The sequence below is a fragment of the Pan troglodytes genome, chromosome 13, assembly GCF_028858775.2.
Source record: "Pan troglodytes isolate AG18354 chromosome 13, NHGRI_mPanTro3-v2.0_pri, whole genome shotgun sequence".
Lineage (NCBI taxonomy): Eukaryota > Metazoa > Chordata > Mammalia > Primates > Hominidae > Pan > Pan troglodytes.
This window is the reverse complement of record NC_072411.2, coordinates 80,020,867-80,041,996: the sequence shown is the minus strand read 5'-3', so window position 1 is coordinate 80,041,996 and position 21,130 is coordinate 80,020,867. Positions and strand designations below refer to the sequence as shown.

The window sequence follows — 21,130 nt, the reverse complement described above, 5'->3', positions numbered from 1 at the left end:
TTAGCTGGCATTCTATAGAGAAGTCTTTTATCTCCCCATACCCCACATCTTTTTGGGAGGATTTTGAAATATCATTATGTACTCATAGATTCTTTTTTCACAGGATCATTTTGGCCAGAAATAAAGTAGCTCTATATTGAACAATTTTTCAGTGTTTAGTATATATTTCTCAAGTAAGTTTCTTATATGACATTTCATATCCTGTCTTTTTGAAATAACATGTTTTCATAAATCGCATACCATAGGCTTTCCTTAAAAACACGTTTCCCCAATTTTGATGTGTTGCGGTTGGGCTTAAAGTCTCTCTCTTCATTTACTATGGCAAACAACTATGGCATTGACTTATTTGGATTTATATTCCTTTGGTGAATTAAAAATGAAGTCAAATCTGTTATTGTGATTAAAAATTCATGGGGCTAGTTCCCAGTGATAAGGTATCATATGCAGAAATAAACCTCTCTCTCCTTCTCCCTGACAACAATGCACATGCAGTTAATGCTTTCTTTGTCTTATTTTTAGGATCGACGATTCAATGATGAAATCGACAAGCTAACTGGATACAAGACAAAATCATTATTGTGCATGCCTATCCGAAGCAGTGATGGTGAGATTATTGGTGTGGCCCAAGCGATAAATAAGATTCCTGAAGGAGCTCCATTTACTGAAGATGATGAAAAAGTAAGATTTCATGCCTTTTGTGAGTTGTACTTTCCTTCTTGGTCATTGATTGCTATTCTCCTTTAAAAGACAGGAATTACGTGAATAGCTGTTGGATTAGCCCATTCATGGATCAAAGAGCTTTTTCTCATGGTATACAAAATGAAATGGGAGTTTTTCGATATTTCATAGAATGTGGTAAAATTGAAAATAATTACTTCATCTTTTTTTGTAGCTTGCTTTTCCTTATAAGCCTCGGTAGTATTCTTGTTGTTCCCTGGTCTTTGTCTTCCTTATAAGTAAGATAAGGATCACAACTCCACCACACATGGCCTAAGGGAAGATAGAAAATATAGGAAGATTGCTGTGTTTCAGAAACTCAGCACTTTCTCCTATATTTTTATAACTACAACAAAGAATTGTTTTCTCAGTTCTTATATAAAAATCTCAATAAAAACGAATGTTATTTAATTGTTATTCCAAATTGCTAATAAAAAGAACATTACTTTTGTCCCTGAAGAGTAATTGACCTTGGTGGAAGTAATGTACTTTTTGCTCTGAAATTTTAAGTTCTTTCACTAGTAGTTTATTTACCAGTTTATATTAAAAGAGAGAGAGTCCTCAAAGAACTGAAGTTCTGGCTTTGAAGCTTCTACCTTTATATTGAATAAAATCTGGTTGAATATTTATAAAATATGCGTTAAAAGCAAATCTCAAATTAGTTTGTTTAAGTTTGATGACTCTCATATTTCTATTTAATTAAAAAACACTTTATAATTTAACCTTCTGGATGTGGGTTTGTCATTTGCCAATGCTAATTACAAATGCATTAAATTAATGCAAATGTTCTGGCACAGAAGGTCAACATGAAATATGATTGTAAGGAAACAAGAAGGTTTTTAAGTGAAGACAGTCCTTGATTGAGGTCATTTTTATAGTGGAATTGAGACGGCCCAACTCTCCTTAAAGGTTTATGAATTCATAGAGCATGATAGGACCTCAAAAGATTTCTTACAATGAAGTAAAATGCTATGGGGTATGAGGCACTTGTATTGGGATCCTAGGAGGCACAAAGATAAATCCCAATCATGTTATGTCATCCAGGAGCTACACAAGGCAGGAGACAAGAATCATCAGCAAGTTGTTCTCAGACAGGCTGGGGGCGCCTAGGAAAGACAGGCTTGTTCTCACTTGGATCTGAAAAGGCTTCCTGGAAGAGGCGGTATTTGATCTGTCCTCTGAAGCAAAAATAGGCCTCCATCGGACAGAAACAGATGAGAAGGAGAGGACGTTGTTTAGAAGTGAATATAAATGTAGGCCACTTTATTCCAATAAAGATATTTCCATGGAATGTAAGATAAAGCAGAAATTTCATTTTGTGCATTTTGTATCATAGATGGCAGAGTCCTGAGATGATGTGCCTCTTATACAGATTTAGGTAGAAGGATGTGGGTTTTGCGTCTTTCCAAACATAACCACTACATACCCATGCCATACCCCTAACAGTTTAGTTTGTACACAGATGGTAGTCCTGCCTTTGCTCTGCTGCCTTCATTTAAAAGGAACTCATTATATATTTAGTTCTTATCTTTGATTCCATTTATGTTAGATTTGTTTTCTGGACTTTTCTTAATGGACTTGTACCTGTGAGATAGAGCTTCATGAGCTGTGAATAATTTAAAGGGAAGATTTGCACAGGACTCTGTACCTTTCTTGAATAGCATCAATGTTTAGTTCTATTAAGAATGAGAGCCTGGGACTGAGTCCCAGCTCAGCTAATGACAGGCAGCTGCTTGGATGCACAGCTCACACTTACCTCTGACCTGAAGTTTTCTCATCTGTCAACTATACTATTCACCACTCTATAGCAGGAGAATTAAATAAGATCATCAATGAGAAATACTTTGCAAAATACAAGAAACTAGGCAAGTGTAAAATACAATTTTTAAAAATAATATTTTCCCTATGAGTTTTAAAATATTCTTAATTTGTCACTTATCCCCAAGCAACTTTTTTCTTAGATTCAGCCTTATCTGAATATTTTCTAGCTTGAAATGATATATTTTTCTCTTCTGTAGTTATCCCATATGCCACAGTGGCATTTTATCTTCCAGCCTCTACAACTCCCACACCTGACTTGAAAACCCTACTCTAGTTTTGCTTCTTGTAAGAAGTCCTACCAGTTAGTGCAGGTAGATTGTGTTCATGCAGGTGGCACCAGCTGGAGAGTATTTTATCTCAACAACTTCTGCATATGGGTATTGTTATTTCCTGAAAGGATCCTATATATTGCAAACCAAACAGAAAAGGTGAAGGAGAAAAGCAGAAGACAAAATCTAGAAGTGATTCACGGGAAAGTATTTCTTCCAAATAAGAGAAGACAGCAAAGTATAATGGCTGTACTGGCCATATGGTGAGTCTATCTGGGTTGAAATTACATCTCTGCCATGGCCTCAGTAACCTTGGGCAAGTTACTTAGCTTCTCTGGGACACAATATTCTCCTCTTAGAAGAGGGGTGATAGTAACACTTACTCACAGGGCTGTAGGGAGATTAAATGAGAGAATCCGGGGAAAGAACTTGGAAGAGAACTTAGGACTTAGTAAGTTCTCATGAGCGATTGATTAGCTTTTCCTGACAGCACGTGAATACATGTGAGGTATCATGTGTATGTCAGTCAGGCCTCAGTTTAAAAATTACCTTTGTCTAATTTAAGTCTATACATTCATATCAAGTGGACCTCCCAGGTTGCTGAAAGGTGGTAGCTGGGAGGGTGGCACACCCAGAGAAGGATCAGAAGCTCTGCACCTCTTCCCCTATACCTCGCCCTATGTATCTCTTCCATCTGGCTGTTTCTGAGTTACAACCTTTTATAAAATTATAAACTGGTCTTCTATATGAGAGATTGGGTATACAAATGGACAATGACCAGTCCACATATAATGACAGACCCACATTCTCTTCAGCAGGCAGCTTAGAAGGCCAAATCACAGTCTCTGTAGCAATCAGCTTAGCACAGCCAGGATTTGGTCAATGACTGCCACCTTCCCTATTTTTTTGCTCTCATCATGCCTTCCACCCCTGCATACTTACAACTCAGAGCCACTGAGAGAAAAGCCAAATATATTCCCTGAACTCATTACCTAAAATGCCATGCTTCTAGTTACCCTGCCTTCAGCTTCCCCATGCCAACAACCTCCACTCAGAACATACCTAAAGTCTTCTATTTTTTTCACCGTAAAACTTGTGCACTCCCCTTTGAGTGTTCCAAATGCAAGAGATGGTGACTGTCTTCCTTGTTATAGCATGGGATGAATAAATAGCCTGTGTTTGTCCTCATTTAAAGATAAATTTTTATTAAATACAATGTATATGCCAGATGATCCTCCCTTATTGGGATTTCTCCAATTAAAAGGGGGATATATTTCTTTATAAGTTCATGAATCTCTTGCCTTATTAATGCACATACTCTTTTACTTGGGTGTACAAGGTTATCCTTATATGTACTAATTTGCATTCTACGTTTTAACCCAGTTATTTCTTACATATGCGTCCACATACGAATATATTCCACATTTGTCATTTTGGGAGATCATAAAATTTTCTTCTTTTCTTTTTCTACAGAGCCTCGATTGCTTAGTCACTGTCCTATTAGTGAGAGTTTGGATTTTTCCCCTGTGTTTCACTAATACAAATAGCCCTTGAATGAACATCTTGAACAAATTACCTTTTTCTTTGGTGTTATTTCCTTGAGGTTATATTCCGAAGACTGAAATTACTGAGTCAAAGGGCAAGAAAAGTTTTATAGCTCTCATTCCATGTTATAGATAGCTTTTGGAAATATTGATCCCATTTGCAATGGTAGCAGTATGTGTACCTAATTTCTCAGAGCTCTGCCAACTTCATTCACTTCACATTTTAAAACTCAAATTAGTTTTCCTTGGTCAGCCAAGCAGACTTCAGAAAACCTTGTCCCACGTTCAATAGCATAAACTGCAGCAACCAAAGTAATTTCAATGTTGCCTACAAGTAAGAAAACAAGGAAGCAAAAAGGAAGCCATGTCGTGAGTGTTAGGTGAGAGGCTCTGGAGTTAGAAAGTCTCCAAAGCAGGTTCAAGTCTTTGCTCTGCTGCTTATTAACTGAGTGACCTTCAGCAAGTGGCTGCATCTTTCTAGCCTCAGAACCTCCATCACATGGTTGTTGTGTGGAGTAAAATAGATAATAGATGTAAAGTGCTTAGGGTAGCACTTATTATCAATAAATGAGCCTCATGAAAGTTCACCATATATTTCAAAGCCAGACTAAAGTAATTTGAACCCTGTTCGTAATTTTATTTTATACACATAACTGCCATGTCATCATTCACATGAGTAGTGGTGAATTTGTTGCACATTAGCATAATATGATTTGTATGTCCTGATATCTTAAAATGTCAACATCTAGAGACTATAAGTTATGTTCTGTATAATTTCAAAACATTTTGTAATATGGAAATCAGTAAATCATTTGACTGAGATAAATTAAAAATTAAATGTGGTATACTCATTTCTGGGCTATTTATGTACCTAACATAATTGTGCATAGGACCACTATATTGTGTTTCTTGAAAATTCTATACCTATAATTCAGTGGCTGTGCTACATCATGTAATACATATACCCTGTAGTAGAAGAGACTGGAAAAATCACCAAGTCCATTCCCTGCCACCTTTTCCTTCATCCAATGCAGGAAACTTTACCTGACAGATAGTCATCCAGCCTCTGCCTGAAAGCTTCCCTTTTAATGACTTTAAAATCCTCATGGTCTTTAAAGTTCTTGGATAATTAGCAATAATTTTATCAGCAGTGGTGAGAGTTTGTATGAAATATAGCCTACTATATTCACATATTAATAATTTAAGTTCCATACTGACAAATTACTAGTTTGATAATTCACTTTGAAAGTACACACAAAGGCAGACCATGCAGGAGAGATGATCGGAATTTTCTGGTTCACTTTGTGGGTTTCAAACAAATATTCCTATTTTTCAGCAATATGTATAAACTAGCTGATTTAGGTGGTATGAGTAGACTCTTTGCATTCAATTAAGTCATTACTTTGTTATTCCTGGGTGAGTGAAGGAAGGTATTATTTTGAAGAAGAAAATAATGAGACCTCGATAGGAGCAAACATTTGTGATCTATTAAGATGTGTGGGCACGCCAGCATAAACCTGGGAAATGGAAAAGAGCAAGGGCTCTTATCTGCCTTCCCAGGTTCCTATACCTCTGCCCTAAAAGTGTCATTTCATATTGCAGTGTTCCATAAACACTGCATGTTTATTGCAGGTACTTTCCAACAGCCAATGTATTAGCAGCTGTGGTTTGAAGTTCTTCTTTGGCTAATCTCTGTAGGTTTCTTTAGCCCTGGTCACCTCTCTTCAGCTCATGATTCGGAGTGTTTGGTTACCCTGCTGCTCTCCTTCATGCCGACATGTTCCGCCACCCCATAGAGCTGGGATGCAGCCAACTTGAGCTTGGTTGCTGAGGGGCTGGCTGTGTTCCAGGAGCTTGTTACTGATGATGCTGCTCTGCCAACTGGTGTTGAGGATGGTGCCTGAATGATGCTAATGAGTCTCTGCGGAAGCTGGAGTTTTGTTATCAGCAACAGGCCTGAGACTCACAGCCAGATGATAGGGAAAATTTTATAAACTCCTAGCCTCACATTTCTAATAGTGTGAGGAGAATGTTTAAGATTATTGAGATGTCAGGGTTGCACAAGGTATTTAAGTTTACTGTAGTGAGGAGGGGAATATTGACTGCGTCATGCTGAGAAGGGGCAACAAATTGATGGCCCCAGAAGACTGAATGCAGCTCACACATGTATGACTTGCATGGGATTTGACTGGCATAGAACTGATTTTTTTAAAAAATTAGATTACCTTTAGACATGGCTGCAAGCTGTAGTACTACTATAATAGCCAACCCTCAAACAACTCATCAGCTTAATAAAGTCAATTTCGTGGGAGCAAAGAGATTTCTTCTGTCATCTTATGAATAGTTTCCACAGAAGGTACTTTTCAAAGGTACTTTTTGAATATTTTTAAAAAATATTGTTATGTACATGAATAGTGGTATTACAACAACTCTGCCAGGCAACTTTTTATGTTCTATATTAATTCACCATTGTCTTTATAAAAGATACACAAATGCTAAAAAAAAGAATAATTATTTAAAAATTCCCTTTGTGTTCTCATTTCATTTTTTTTTCCTTTTCTGCCTACATTTCAACTAAGTTAGATTTTTGAATCTGTTGAAATAAAACTATAATTAAGGCCAGGTGAGATGGCTCACGCCTGTAATTTGAGCACTTTGGGAGGCCGAGGCAGGCAGATCACAAGGTCAGGAGTTCGAGACCAGCCTGGCCAACATGGTGAAACCCTGTCTCTCTAAAGATACAAAAAAAATTTAGCCAGTTGTGGTGGCGCACGTCTGTAATCCCAGCTACTTGGGAGGCTGAGGCAGGAGAATTGCTTGAACCCAGGAGGCAGAGGTTGCAGTGAGCCAAGATCTTGCCATTGCACTCCAGCCGGGGTGACAGGGCGAGACTCTGTCTCAAAAAATAAATAAATTAATAAATAAATGAAAATAATAATTAGAAGTCGGTCATTAGCAAAAAGGTTTTAAAAGTCCTGGCAGATGGCTCATGATTTCATTATATTTGATCATTAAGACTTCAGTCATGGAATAATTTGGATTGAATCCCATAACTCATTAATTCCAATATTTTATCTATATTTAAATGATCTACTCACAGCACTATTTGCCTTTTAAAAGCTGTTACCCAGGCTTCATATGATCACTGTGAAACTATAATTTGTTCACCAATTTGTTTGTGTTTTATGTGTTCACTCGACTATATCTGACTGAGTGGTTCAAAAACAACCAAGATTCTTCTTTATCATAATCCATCCAACTGTTTACAAAAAAATTTAAAATCTGGAACTCAAGTGGCACTGCAGCTTTCTACCAAAAATAAGCCAGTTTCTGTAATTTAGTAATAGCTTTAGAAGGCCAATATAGTTCAGAGAAAAATGAAACTAAGAATTATATTGAAAACAGAGACCATTAAGTTCTCCAAATATGTTTCATTATTTTGCTCATTTTTCTGAAAACCTTCTTGCCTTATCAATAAAAAACATTCACTTCTCTTCTTATAATTGAATCTTAACATAGATGTAGTGGGAATAAAATAATGGAAATAAAATTTATTGAACACTCTGGCAAAGATGCTGTGGTAGATGAAGTTGGAGTTACAAGGAAGAAGCAAGTATTGGCCTGGCCTTGAAAGAACTGAAGTCTTTCTCATTCACTCTTCTAAAATGCTGCCAAGACAGAGGCAGAAAGAAATGTATGATACTGTCAAGCATACTTTCATTCTTTATTAAGAGAAACAGGTATGTTTGGAATTCAACATCTTTGGTTGGAATGCATTGGCTTTTTCCCCCCCTTGTTTTGATAGAAATGGAATTAAGTGAAAGTAGTTAGTCTTTTCTGTAGTCTTCAAATTTTATAATGCCGTTTATTTTTAATTTAATCCCATTCAATTATTTAGTTGTTATACATTGACATTAACTGCTGTATTTTATGACTTTGTTCAATAATTTTGTTCTTTCAGGGCTATAAATAAACTTAAAAAAACAACAACAACCAAGATTTATGGGAAAACTATTACCAACACAGCACCTGCCAGAACTCAGGTTAAACTTCAGGGATTTTTTTTCTATTGGAGCAATATTGCCATGGTGTCATGGCTGTGGTCTTTTCCTCTTCTTGACTTTAGGGTAAAAAGGCAAATCTGCCTGCCAGGGTCCAGCTTAGGGGTTAACATTCAACAAAAACTGGTCTACCCTGCCCCTGATTTTGTCTTGGGCTTCCCACTCCCATACTTTTCCTTATATTCTTATCTAATTGCATGGAATTCTCATTTCCACCTTTCTTTCAAGGCTTAAGCCGAATTCTGTCATCTCAGACCTAAGTAGGCACTATTTCAAAAGTGATTATTGTTTGTCTTTAACAGTGTTTCCTAACATTTTATAGTTTAACATTTTTTTCCAGATGTCCCCAAAAGATTGCAGTTGAATTTTGAGTAACATTTATTGAGAAAATATATAATGATCAAATATTAAGGAATTTAAGGAAATCAGTAACACAATAATTGAACAAAATGAAGGATGATACCTATATAGTGTATTTTTAAATTCCAAATGCAGATAATGCTTGGTATACATGTAGATTTACAGGCCCCTTGCAGCAGAAATTCCAGTGTCTTCTTGATGGCTAATATACTGGCATTTGTAATTTCCTGCTTCCCTAGCTCCTCTTTTTATGTTTCTAAGAGTTACCAAGGAAATGATAAATGCTTAGTTGCAACATCCTTCTTTCTATTTCTTTCCACATACTCTGCAGGATCTACATAAGGTAGTTTGCAGTTATCAGGAACATGAAAAATAAATGAACTTAGTAAGTTATAGGGCTGTTACTGTTACAGTGCTGAATCTGGAGGACTTTGCATGATCATTGATCTGCATACTATTTTTAATAGCTATATAGTGTTCCATTTGTGTGGAAGAACTATTCATTCATTCACTATTTATTGCATTTCTACTTAGTAGACAGTATTATGTTTGAGACACGGTTCCAAATGCTGAAGTTAAACTGATGAATTAGGCAGACAAAAATTCTTGCCCTCTCAAGAGTTTACATTCTAGTGATAAAAAACAGACAACAAAGTAAATATATAAGTATATAATGTAATTCCAAGTAGTGATTAGATACATAATTTTTTAAGAGATGGGGCTCACTATGGTGCCCACGCTGGTCCTGAACTCTTGGGCTCAAGCAGTTCTCCCCTCGGCCTCCCAGAGTGCTGGGATTACAGGCATGAGCCACCTTGTCTGGCCAGGATATGTAATTTTCATAATTTAGATTATTCAGTTTTTTTCTGTAGCTTTTATTTATACGAATGTGCTTAATTAGTCTAGGTAATATCAAAAGGGCTAGCAGTAAAGTAGGATATTTCACTAGGAAGCAAGATTTGATCCAGAGCTGTTGCTCAAAATAACTATGATAAATTGTGACTGACTCTTCAACAGAATCTTTCTTTTTTTCCCCTTTACTCCAGGTGTTCATGTAAACTGTGAACACCTGGAGTAAAGGGGACTCAACTCAGTTACTGAGTTCATTTATTTTTCATGTTCCTGGTAACTGCAAACTACCTTACCTAGATCCTGCAGAGTATGTGGAAACCCCTCTAGGCTGCCTTAGGCACTAAAACTTGAAGTTCAAGAAAGTATTGTCTTATTATTATGTTCACCTTAAGTAACTTTTTGTTGTATCTTCTTATGAGTATTAAGTTGTAACCACAATTTCAGTTTGCCATCCCCTGAACTGGGGAAGTTAAGAGACTGGATGATAATAACCTGACATAGCCAGGCTGTAGATATGCATCATAGTGCTGAAGAGACAGGACTCTGGCACATCTAGGAGGAAAAGTTTGGGGGGTAAGGAGAGCTTGGTGCGTTCTGATTTAAGGGACTGATACATCCATAGCTCTTGATGCTGGCAGGACTTGAAACAGTATTTTAGTTAAGCCACTTCTAAAAGTGCAAAATGACAAAGAACTGTCTTATAAACTCTTCTCTGATTTATTCAGGACTTGGACAGGAGAGAACAATTTGCAACTGTAGATTAGAAATAAATTTGTTGGCAGGCAAAATTGTTATTAAAGAACTAGAATGGGATGTGGTGAATTGTTATTTACTGGGGATTTCAAATTAAGATGGATAACGGTCTTCTTTGAATAACTAGTTTAGCATTATTTGAATAAAAGAGCAAGGTTGCTTCTTTTCATCTTAGAATGCTGAAATACTTGAATTTGAATTTTTAAAAATTAAATTCCTTTCTGATGAAAAGTAAAATTTAATAGAATCCAAGTATATTTGTCTATCTTTGAATTGGGTATCTCTGCCTTTCTTGGATTTTTTTTTCCTTTTCTTTGGTGATAAGATTATTTCCTAATTTTAAAAGTAATATGAGCTTGTTATAGAAAATTTGGAAAATACAAAAAAAAGGAAAAATTAGTATCACCCATAATCCTAACCTTCAGAGATAATACTGTTAAATTCTTGGTTTATTTACCTATATTTATTTATTTTTACCTACAAATAAATATATGTTTTAAAAATTTGCATAAAGTAGTACACACAGTATTTTATCATGCTTTAAATAATTCTTCAAAGATGTAATTTACATGTTTGCATTATTTTCCACCATGTACTTATACAATAGTTTATTTAATCATTTTATTTCTTAACATTTAGGTTGTTTCAAAAATCACATTCTTACAAAATTACAAATAATGACATCTTTACAAATAAGTCTTGGACTGTGTCTTAGAATAGCTGTTAGGTTGAACTATTAAATTGCTGTTCTATAGGTCAAAAATGATCCGATATCTGCAGTTTTATATGGTTCAAACTAATGCTTAGGATTACTGAGTCAAGGGATTTAAACATTAATTTTTAAACAGTGTTATTGGGATATAATTCACATACCATACAATGCTCCATTTAATTCAGTGGTTTTTAGTATATTTGCAGAGTTGTGTAAACCATCACCACACTCAATTTTAGAACATTTCCATCACCCCAGAAGAAACCCTATACCCATTAGCAGTCACTCCCCATTTCCCCCAGCTCTCCTACTCCTAATACCAGTCTAGGAGTGGTACCTTCTAGTCTACCAGTCTGCCTTCTATCTCTGTGGGTTTGCCAGTTTTGGACAATTCATATAAATAGAGCCATATAATATGTAATCCTTGGTGACTGACTTCTTTCCCTTAGCATAACGTTTTCAAGACTCATCCATGTTGTAGCATGTATCAGTACATCATTTCTTTTTATGGCCCAGTAATATGCCACCATGTGGATATACCTCATTTTATTTGCTCATCCAACAGTTGATGGATATTTGTTGCTGTTTCCACTTCTTGACTATTATGAATAATGCTTCTATGAACATTTATTTACAAGTTTTTGTGTGAACATAGTTTTTTCACTTCTCTTGGATATATACCTAGGAATTGAATTGTTGGGTCATAAAATAACTCTAGTGTTTAACCTTTTGAGGAACTACCAGACTGTTTTGCAAAACAGCTGCACTATTTTGAATTGCATCTCGCAATGTATGAGGGTTCCGAATTCTCCACACCCATGTCAGTACTTCTTACTATCTTTTTAATTATAGCTATTCTAGTGAGTGTGAAGTGGTATTTCATTGTGGTTTTCATTTGTCTTACCCTGATGGCTAATGATGTTGATCATCCTTTCATGTGCTTATTGGTGGAACGTTTGTTTTAAGGGCTCTTGATAAATTTCACTCATTTTTCTCTCCAGAAAATTATATTAATTCATAATGCCAGTAGCAGTATATGAACTCACTAAACTTTTATCAGCTTCAATCATTTTTAAAATTGCATTCCCTTGATTTCTAATTTCACTTTATTTCCACCCTTTGGTTTATTCAGTGTCTGCATGCCTTCCACAAGGAATTAATCAACCATTGGTCTAATTTTTGATATAATTTTTTGTAACTGGCATAATTTTTTAACTAGAAAATAAACACTAGCATGATGCAAACTGACCTAAGCCAATTCGACCACACGACTTCTAGGTTATTCATAATACCTCCTAGGTACCTTATAATAGCTTCAAAAGAGTTTGAATTTGGTGGAAGCTGGCTACTTTCCTATAATCTTGCTATTTGGTTTTAATAAAAGCAGATCTCATTTCCCAAAGAACTTAAAACAGATCTACCATTTGACTCAGCAATCCCATTACTGGGTATATAGCCAAAAGAAAATAAATCATTCTACCAAAAAGACACATGTACTTGAATGTTCATCACAGCAGTATTCACAATAGCAAAGCATGGAATCAACCTAGATGCCCATGAACAGTGGACTAGATAAAGAAAATGTGATACATAGACACCATGGAATACTATGCAGCCATCAAAAAGAATGAAATCATATCCTTTGCAGCAACACGATGCAGCTGGAGGCCATCATCATAAGCAAGTTAATGCAGGAACAGAAAACCAAATAATGCATGTTTTCACTTTTAAGTGGGAGCTACACATTGGGTGATCATGGACATAAAAATGACACCCATAGACAATGGGGACTACTAGAGGGGGAAGGGAGGGAGAGGGGCAAGTGTTGAAAAACTAACTATTGGGTTATATGCTCAGTACCTATGTGATGGGATCATTCATATCCCAAACCTCAGCATCACACAATATACCCATGTAACAAACCTCACCTATATACTCAAATCTAAAATAAAAGTAGAAATTATAAAAAATGAAAATAAAAAGCAGATAGACCAAATCCTGCCACACATAAAGATGTTTATTTAAACAAAGTTTTGTGGGCAAATTGGGTCAAATGGTTCATATACTCTATTCAGTAAGCTTCATGAAGCCCAAGCTCTCTTTATTTTAGATAATCCTAACTTTCCTAACAATATTTCAAAGGCAGAATCTGGTTTTCTGCTGGTGGGCAACCACCAATCCTTTGACCCAGTGGCAGGATTAAACAACTTCAGGGCTTATCTCTAAGGAAACAAGTTTGGAACTTACTAGATTTTCATACTTTATTAATGCAAAGGTAGGTTGTATGTTCTAGAGACCTAGAAAATTATAACTGCATGTATCTTGAATAGGACTAATTGCAGTAATCAGAGTTGATATCTAAAATCCATTGTGCCGATTAACAAGCTACTGATTTCACCAGTGAAATCCATTTCTAACATTGCAAAGCCCCATGCTATTGAAGGCAGATAAAGATCTCTGGAGCACTTGTAATAGCCACATTTTGAGTGCAGCTTTCTGAATATCCCTGGAGTGTAAATTCTCACTAGGGCAACTGTCTGCTCCTTGATGGCATATTAAACCTACTACTACTACTACACACACACACACACACACACACACACTTTCACATTGTCTTTGCTAAGGAATGTAAAGCAAATTATAGACATCAGGACAGCATGCAGTATTTCTCAGTGTTTTCTTTTCTTCTTAAATGAGAAAATAATGGAAACATTTAAGAGTGTGCTCTGTGATAGGTGCTTTGCATATATTGTCTCATTTAATCCTCACAACAACACTGTTGATATTATTATAATTCTCACCTTATGGATGAGAACACTGAATGCGAGCAATTTTAAAAATGTGTCCAGGGTCGCTTGACTTGTGCTTGCAAAGCCAGGAATTGTCTGCAACTGTCTGTCTTGGCACACCACATGGGGACACTCGGTGGATGTTCATTAGTTTCCTACTGTTGCATCTTCACTTTTGGGACCCATGAACAGGTAGATGGGCCTGATATACGTGTATAGATGGTTAAATAAACTGAGGTTTAATACTTTTGTGTGTGTGTGTGAGGAGAGGGTACTTGACACGAGGAAAACATTATTTCTAAATTACATTGCCTTGTGGCATTTCAGCTTTCCATAAATATTTGTAACCACACTTGAGCTTTGTGTCTGTAAGAAAAAGTTTAAAACTAACAGAGAGTTAGAAATCATTAAAAAATAATAACGGCTTTGTACATATACAGCTATGAGGTAGATACTTTAATATTTTAATTTTCTTCAATTTTGTGCTTTTACTGACAAAACATTTTTAAATTTATGGTTGTTTATTATATTTTCCTCAACTGAGAATGAAAAGAAGGTGAGGATTAGTCTAATTTTAGCATTTTTCTTGCTTTAAAAAGTTGTGCCTCAAATCAGAATTTGCAAATAGCATTTGATTGCACTGAGTGATAAAGTGAGGTGTTTCAGTATAAATTACCCTGCAGCTTACTTAGAGCATTTTCCTACGTATAGCAAAATTTGTGGAATATGTTGTTTAAATGAAGCCACATCATATTTCCTGTTGGAGAATTTCAAATATAATATAACTCTGTGACATACTTTGTAATTTCTATTTTTAACAGTATGTAGTGATTTAGAAAATCTACTTGGATATTTATTTTTTCCCTTTCTTCTTTTCTGAATTGAAGGCAGAAATGAAACCATTTTCTGGTCATTTTCCATTATTTCCTTTTATTTCTCCCACATGTGCCATGGATAATATCCTGGCTAGATATGATTGTAGGTTATTTTCACTGGCAGATTCTGATTCCATTGCCAATCAACAAAAGAGCATTTCCCCCACCCCTTTCATATTCTGCATACTCTATTTAGAAATGAGAAAAAGTCTCAAAGGTAGGCACGACTATATTACCAAAGCAGGCAGCAAGGTGCCCCAAGGGAGGGCCCAAGCTGGAGTGAGAGTATGTTAAGAGGGGAAGAAAGTAATGAGTGGTTTTGAAAAATGAGGTTATGTAAGTTAGAGCTACCCAGAGATGCTTTGAAGGTCTATTAGACACAGTTCTTGAAAGGGGGTTTAAATAAAACTAAAATATAATAGCAAACTCTCTCACTGGAGAGAATTTAAAATGATTCCTCACAAGAATTAATTGACACCATCAGAAGGCTGGAACGGGCTTTAACCATCCAAAAAGTGTGCTTGGTATTTTGGAAGAATTGCTCTCCATAGCATATAATAAGTGGCTGTGGGAAATCAGTACCTTTTCTTTAAAGGTGCCACCCAGTGTTTAATAGCATTGGGTAGCATCATAGCGTCTGGGCAGTTTTAACTCCCTTCTCAGTGCTTGGTTATTTGGTATACTTCATTTACAAAAAACCTATCCATATCTGTCTTCTTTCTCTTAAAAAAAGTTTCTGATTAATTTTGCGAAGCTTTAATATCGACATCAATTTTGTTTGTCCTAATATCACAGTGATACTTGTGATGTAGTGTAACTGAAATTTGTTATAGGTATTCCACTTTTATTTCCAAACCCAGAGTGAGGCATCAGAATAAGTCTTCAGTTATTCTCCCTTGTCATGAAGACAGAGAACCACGATCCTTGGATGAACCTATAAATGTCCATTGCTTCTTTTCAGTGGTTGACTCTAAATTTATTTTTAAGTCTTGGCTTAACACTTTGACATGATTCCCATCATGATTAGGACCACGATCCTTGGATGAACCTATAAATGTCCATTGCTTCTTTTCAGTGGTTGACTCTAAATTTATTTTTAAGTCTCGGCTTAACACTTGGACATGATTCCTATCATGATTAGGACAGTCACAGGACATGATGGGCGTTTTGCTATTCTTATTCTTTTAACCTCTGAAACAGGGTGGCAGAAATTATTGTCTCTATGAGACTGAAAATACATTTTGCACTAGATCTAGAGTGCCCATTGTTTTAAGATTTGATCCGGATGCTGTGGCTTGTTGCCATGGATGTTTCCATTGTTTTACACTTTAAAGAGCCATCCAGTTGGGTGTAATAGTGCAGGTAGTGGGCTTGGAGAAGTGCTGAGGTGGCAGTGGTGCCGGCAAGGATGAAGATAGTGGGAGCAGGCCCTGGGCTTGTTGCTCACCATGCCGATGGTAGAGGAGCTTTACGGCAACTATGGCATCATGGCCGATACCACGGAGCGAGTGGGCCAGCATAAAGATGCCTATCAAGTGATACTGGATGGTGTGAAAGGTGGTACTAAGGAAAAACGATTAGCAGCTCAATTTATTCTGAAATTCTTTAAGCATTTTACAGAATTGGCTGATTCTGCTATCAATGCACAGTTAGACCTCTGTGAAGATGAAGATGTATCTATTTGACGTCAAGCAATTAAAGAACTGCCTCAATTTACCACTGGAGAAAATCTTCCTCGAGTGGCAGATATACTAATGCAACTTTTGGAGACAGATGGCTCTGCAGAATTTAACCTAGTGAACAATGCCCTGTTGAGTATATTTAACATGGATGGAAAAGGGACTTTAGGTTCATTGTTCAGCCAAATACTTCAAGGAGAGGACATTGTTAGAGAACGAGCAATTAAATTCGTTTCTACAAAACTTAAGACTTTACCAGATGAAGTATTAACAAAGGAAGTGGAAGAGCTTATACTAACTGAATCCGAACACGTCCTAGAAGATGTGACTCATGAAGAATTTGTTCTATTCATGAATTACTGTCTGGGTTAAAAAGCTTACAGACAGTAAGTGGAAGACAGCAACTTGTAAAGTTGGTGGCTGAACAGGCCGACCTAGAACAGACCTTCAATCCCTCAGATCCTGAGTGTGTGGGCAGGCTCTTACAGTGCACTCAGCAGGCAGTACCCTTCTTCTCTAAAACTGTCCATTCCACAAGGTCTGTGACATATTTCTGTGAGCAGGTTCTCCCTAACCTTGGTATCTTGACTACCGCAGTGGAAGGTCTTGACATACAGTTGGAGGTATTGAAATTGTTGGTGGAGATGAGTTCATTTTGTGGTGACGTGGAAAAACTAGAAACAAATTTAGGGAAACTATTTGATAAGTTATTGGAATACATGCCCCTCCCTCCAGAAGAAGCAGAAAATGGAGGGAATGCTGGTGATGAAGAACCCAAACTACAGTTCAGTTATGTGGAATGTTTGTTGTACAGTTTTCACCAGTTGCGCCAAAAACTTCCAGATTTCTTAATAGCCAAACTGAATGCAGAAAAACTCAAAGATTTCAAAATCAGGCTGCAATACTTTGCACGAGGCCTGCAAGTTTATATCAGACAACTTCACTTAGCTCTCCAGGGTGAAACAGGTGAGAACAGAAGAGAACAGAAAACAGAAGAGAACAAAATTAAAGTTGTTGCATTGAAAGCAACAAACAATATCAATGTTTTAATCAAGGATCTCTTCCACATTCCTCCTTCTTGTAAGAGCACAGTAACACTATCCTGGAAACCTGTACAAAAGGTTGAGATTGGGCAAAAGAGAGCCAGTGAATATACAACTTCAGGTTCACCACCCCAGAAATCTTCAGCAGGACAAAAAAGAGATGCCAGGCAGATTTATAATCCTCCCAGTGAGAAATATAGCAGCAATTTGGGCAACTTTAATTATGAGAGGAGCCTTCAGGGAAAGTAGAGGGGGCCGAGGTTGGGGCACACGAAGAAATCGTAGTCGTGGAAGACTCTACTGAATAAGACATCAGCATTCTTCAGCATAGTCATGAGCTTAATATACTTAAATTCTACTACTCATTGGATTTCCGGGGATGTCCCTTTAAACAGACTGCTGCCTTCACCTAAAAACTTAATGTTCTTTATACCTTTGTATGTATGATCTATTTTTGTAACAGACCATGGTTGTGTCCAAGGTAAAACCACAGTGATATTTTTGGATGCTTCGTCTGCAATATTGAGTTGTTTTTGCAATATCATTATTCAGACTTCAAATTGTGAATCTTTTACTTTTAAATATGTTGATAATTTGTTGTTGAGAGCTGTTCATTCTAAAATGTAGTGAAATTCAGTCTAGTTCTGCTGATAAAGACTATCAGTTTTGAAAAGTTACTGATTTTCCTCTTTCCTCTGTTTTAGTTTTTTGCCCAATATATGGAGAAGGGTAACTGTAAATCTTAACATTTTGTTTTCATTGTTTAATAAAGCTGCTAGGCAGTGGTGCAACATTCCTGTCTAGTGTCATAAAAGCATAATATTTACATTGCTTTCTTAAAATGTAGGAATGACATTACATTTTTAGGAGAAAGTAAGTTGCTTTGCCCTGCTTGCTTAACTTTTTTCCATATATTGTGATACAAACTTTTGAATACGGACCCTTACTATTTGAATAGAAATGTCTATATATAATATACATACATACATAAGCGTATATGTGTGTATATACATATATATATATATATATATATATATATGTATGCTGTGAAACTTGACTACACGACATAAATCACTTTTTTAAATTCCAGGAATGGGTAGTCTGACACAGGGATTATCCTTTTGAGGCTGAATCCGTTATTAACTTGTTATTTAGGTTTTTACTCCCAGTAGCAAAGGATTCTAAGTCAGTTGCACTTACATGATTATTGTTATTTAAAACTAAAAATAAAGGCTGTGTTTTCTTTTTCTTTTTCTTTTTTTTTTTTTATTTGAGACGGAGTTTCACTCTTGTTGCCCACACTGGAGTGCAATAGCGAGATCTCGGCTCACTGCAACCTCCACCTCCCAGGTTCAAGTGATTCTCCTGCCTCTGCCTCCCAAGTAGCTGGGATTATGGGCACCCACCACCACACCCAGCTGATTTTTGTATTTTTAGTAGAGATGGGATTTCACCATGTTGGCCAGGCTGGTCTCGAACTCCTAACCTCAGGCAATCCACCTGCTTTAGCCTCCCAAAGTGCTGGGATTACAGGCTTGAGCCACCGCGCCCAGCTAGGCTGCATTTTCAAAGACAAATTGGAGATTGCTATTGGTGAAATACAGCCAAAATACTGAATCTGATGTATGTATAGATTTCTACAGGAAGAGATAGTATAATTTAGAATTTGGAGATTTCATAACCAGGGCTACCCAGAAAAAGTGACTTGATAACATGGTACCAATAAGGAAGGGAAGCTCTCTCAGTTCACTTTTGCCATTTTCAAGATTTTTAACTTCTCAGGTTATTAATCAAAATTATTGTATAAGTTAGCCAATAGAATTTTTAGGTTAAAACAGCAGATGGGGGCGGGTGGTGTTTGTGGAGTGTTTAATGTCATGGGCATTTTTAGTAGCATAGAGCCTTTGTTCTGCATTTGAATGTTTAGTATATTTTTGTTTCACAGTTAATCTTCCCTCCTCAAGTTTGCTATTCAAATCAAATGCCTGAATGACATTTCTAGTAGTCTGATGTATTTTTTGAGGAATAGTTTGTGATTCCAAAGCAGGTGTCTTCATTACCATTACCTCTCACTGCAGAAGAAGCAAAATTCCTTTGTTAGAATTACTGCACATGCATATGGAGAAAATAGTTCTGAAAGGCTAGAATGATACAAATGAGCAAAAGTTGGTCAGCTTGGCTATGGATTGGTGGCAATAATCTCTAAACATTCCAAAAGACTGTAAGCTGAACCTAAACTCCCTTGGAATCTGAACAGACAAAGGAATATAAAATTGCCATTTGAAAATTGACCTGCCACTCTGGACCTCAGAGATAGATCAGCCAGTGGCCCAAAGCCATTTCAACTACAGAAATTGTGTTGAGACTACAGCTAAATAAATTTGAACATTAAGTATAATTTTTCCACTTTTCCTCCTTATAAGCATATTTGTAAACTCACAGCTGAGCAGAAGTGACTTTACTCTCTCAAGTTTGATACTGAGTTGACTGTTCCCTTACCCCTCACTCTTCCCTTTCCCTTTCCTAAGACAATAGTGCACAACTTCGGTTATTTTTGCTTCTGAATTTGAATGAAAAACTTAAAACTGTGGATTGTTTTTCTTTTGCAAGACACCTGTTTATCACCTTGTTTAAATGTAAATGTCCCCTTATGCTTTTGAAATGAATTTCTTTTTGTAATTAAAAAAAAGACCCATCCAGTTTAAAACAACAAAACTACAAATTATGGCAAACTTCTGATCAGCAGCATGGATTTCTTAAGTAAAAGAAAATGGGAAACCAAACTGCTTCTTACATTCTTGTCTTCAAATTGTTACCAAGGGGAAGATTATGCACAGATCATTGGGTCAAGTAAGGGTTTTTGTTCCCTCAGCAATGCACATTGTAATAAGTCATTCTCCTTCTTGAAATTACATCTTCACTAGGATCAGTATATAAAACACAGTTCTATTTGTGCTGGAAGTACAAGGTCGCAGCCATTCACCTGGAAGGTGATCCTTCACAATTATCCCTAGGAAAAAAACTTGGAAAAATACTCTGTGCTTTTCGTGCTTCAATGATGTAAAATGTTTGTATCATGCTCATTATGGACATTAAAGGCAGGGAGCTTATCCAACACACAGACATGTGGGTCTGGTGCTGTGTTTAGAAAGACAGTTAACTGGAAGATGGTAGCATACATGCCATGTATACAGCTTTTTATGTTTACTCTCTTAGAAGCTGGTGGAAACATCAATCATTAAGATAACATCAAAATTTACATTTGCAGGCCAGGCACAGTGGCTCTTGCCTGTAATCTCACCACTTTGGGAGGCAGAGGCGGATGGATCACTTGAGCTCAGGAGTTCGAGACCAGCCCGCCCAACATAGTGAAACCCTGTGTCTGCTAAAAATACAAAAATTAGTCAGATGTGGTGGTGGGTGCCTGTAGTCTCAGCTACTTGGCCAGCTGAAGCAGAAGAATCGCTCAGGGAGGGGGAGGTTGCAGTGAGCCGAGATTGCTCCACTGCACTTCAGCCTGGGCAACAGAGTGAGACTCTGCCTCAAAAAAAAACTTACATTTGCGGAGTCTAATCTTCACATATATACATATATATTAACTCATATAATTCTCTCAATATTCTTATGAGGTAGGTAAGAATTGTTAAATTTTTTT

The 21,130-nt window shown here is 36.6% G+C and overlaps 1 protein-coding gene and 1 pseudogene across 1 annotated transcript in view; both read left to right on the top strand.

Annotated features, from left to right (window-relative positions):
* The window catches only part of PDE11A (phosphodiesterase 11A), a 429,725-nt gene that overhangs the window by 58,292 nt on the left and 350,303 nt on the right, over nt 1–21,130 (top strand). Inside the window, exon 2 of the mRNA XM_009443807.4 lies at nt 520–678. Within this exon, the coding sequence (XP_009442082.1) occupies nt 520–678 (159 nt within the window). The remainder of the gene's footprint in view (nt 1–519; nt 679–21,130) is intronic.
* Nucleotides 11,075–17,779, top strand: LOC107973844 (apoptosis inhibitor 5-like; annotated as a pseudogene).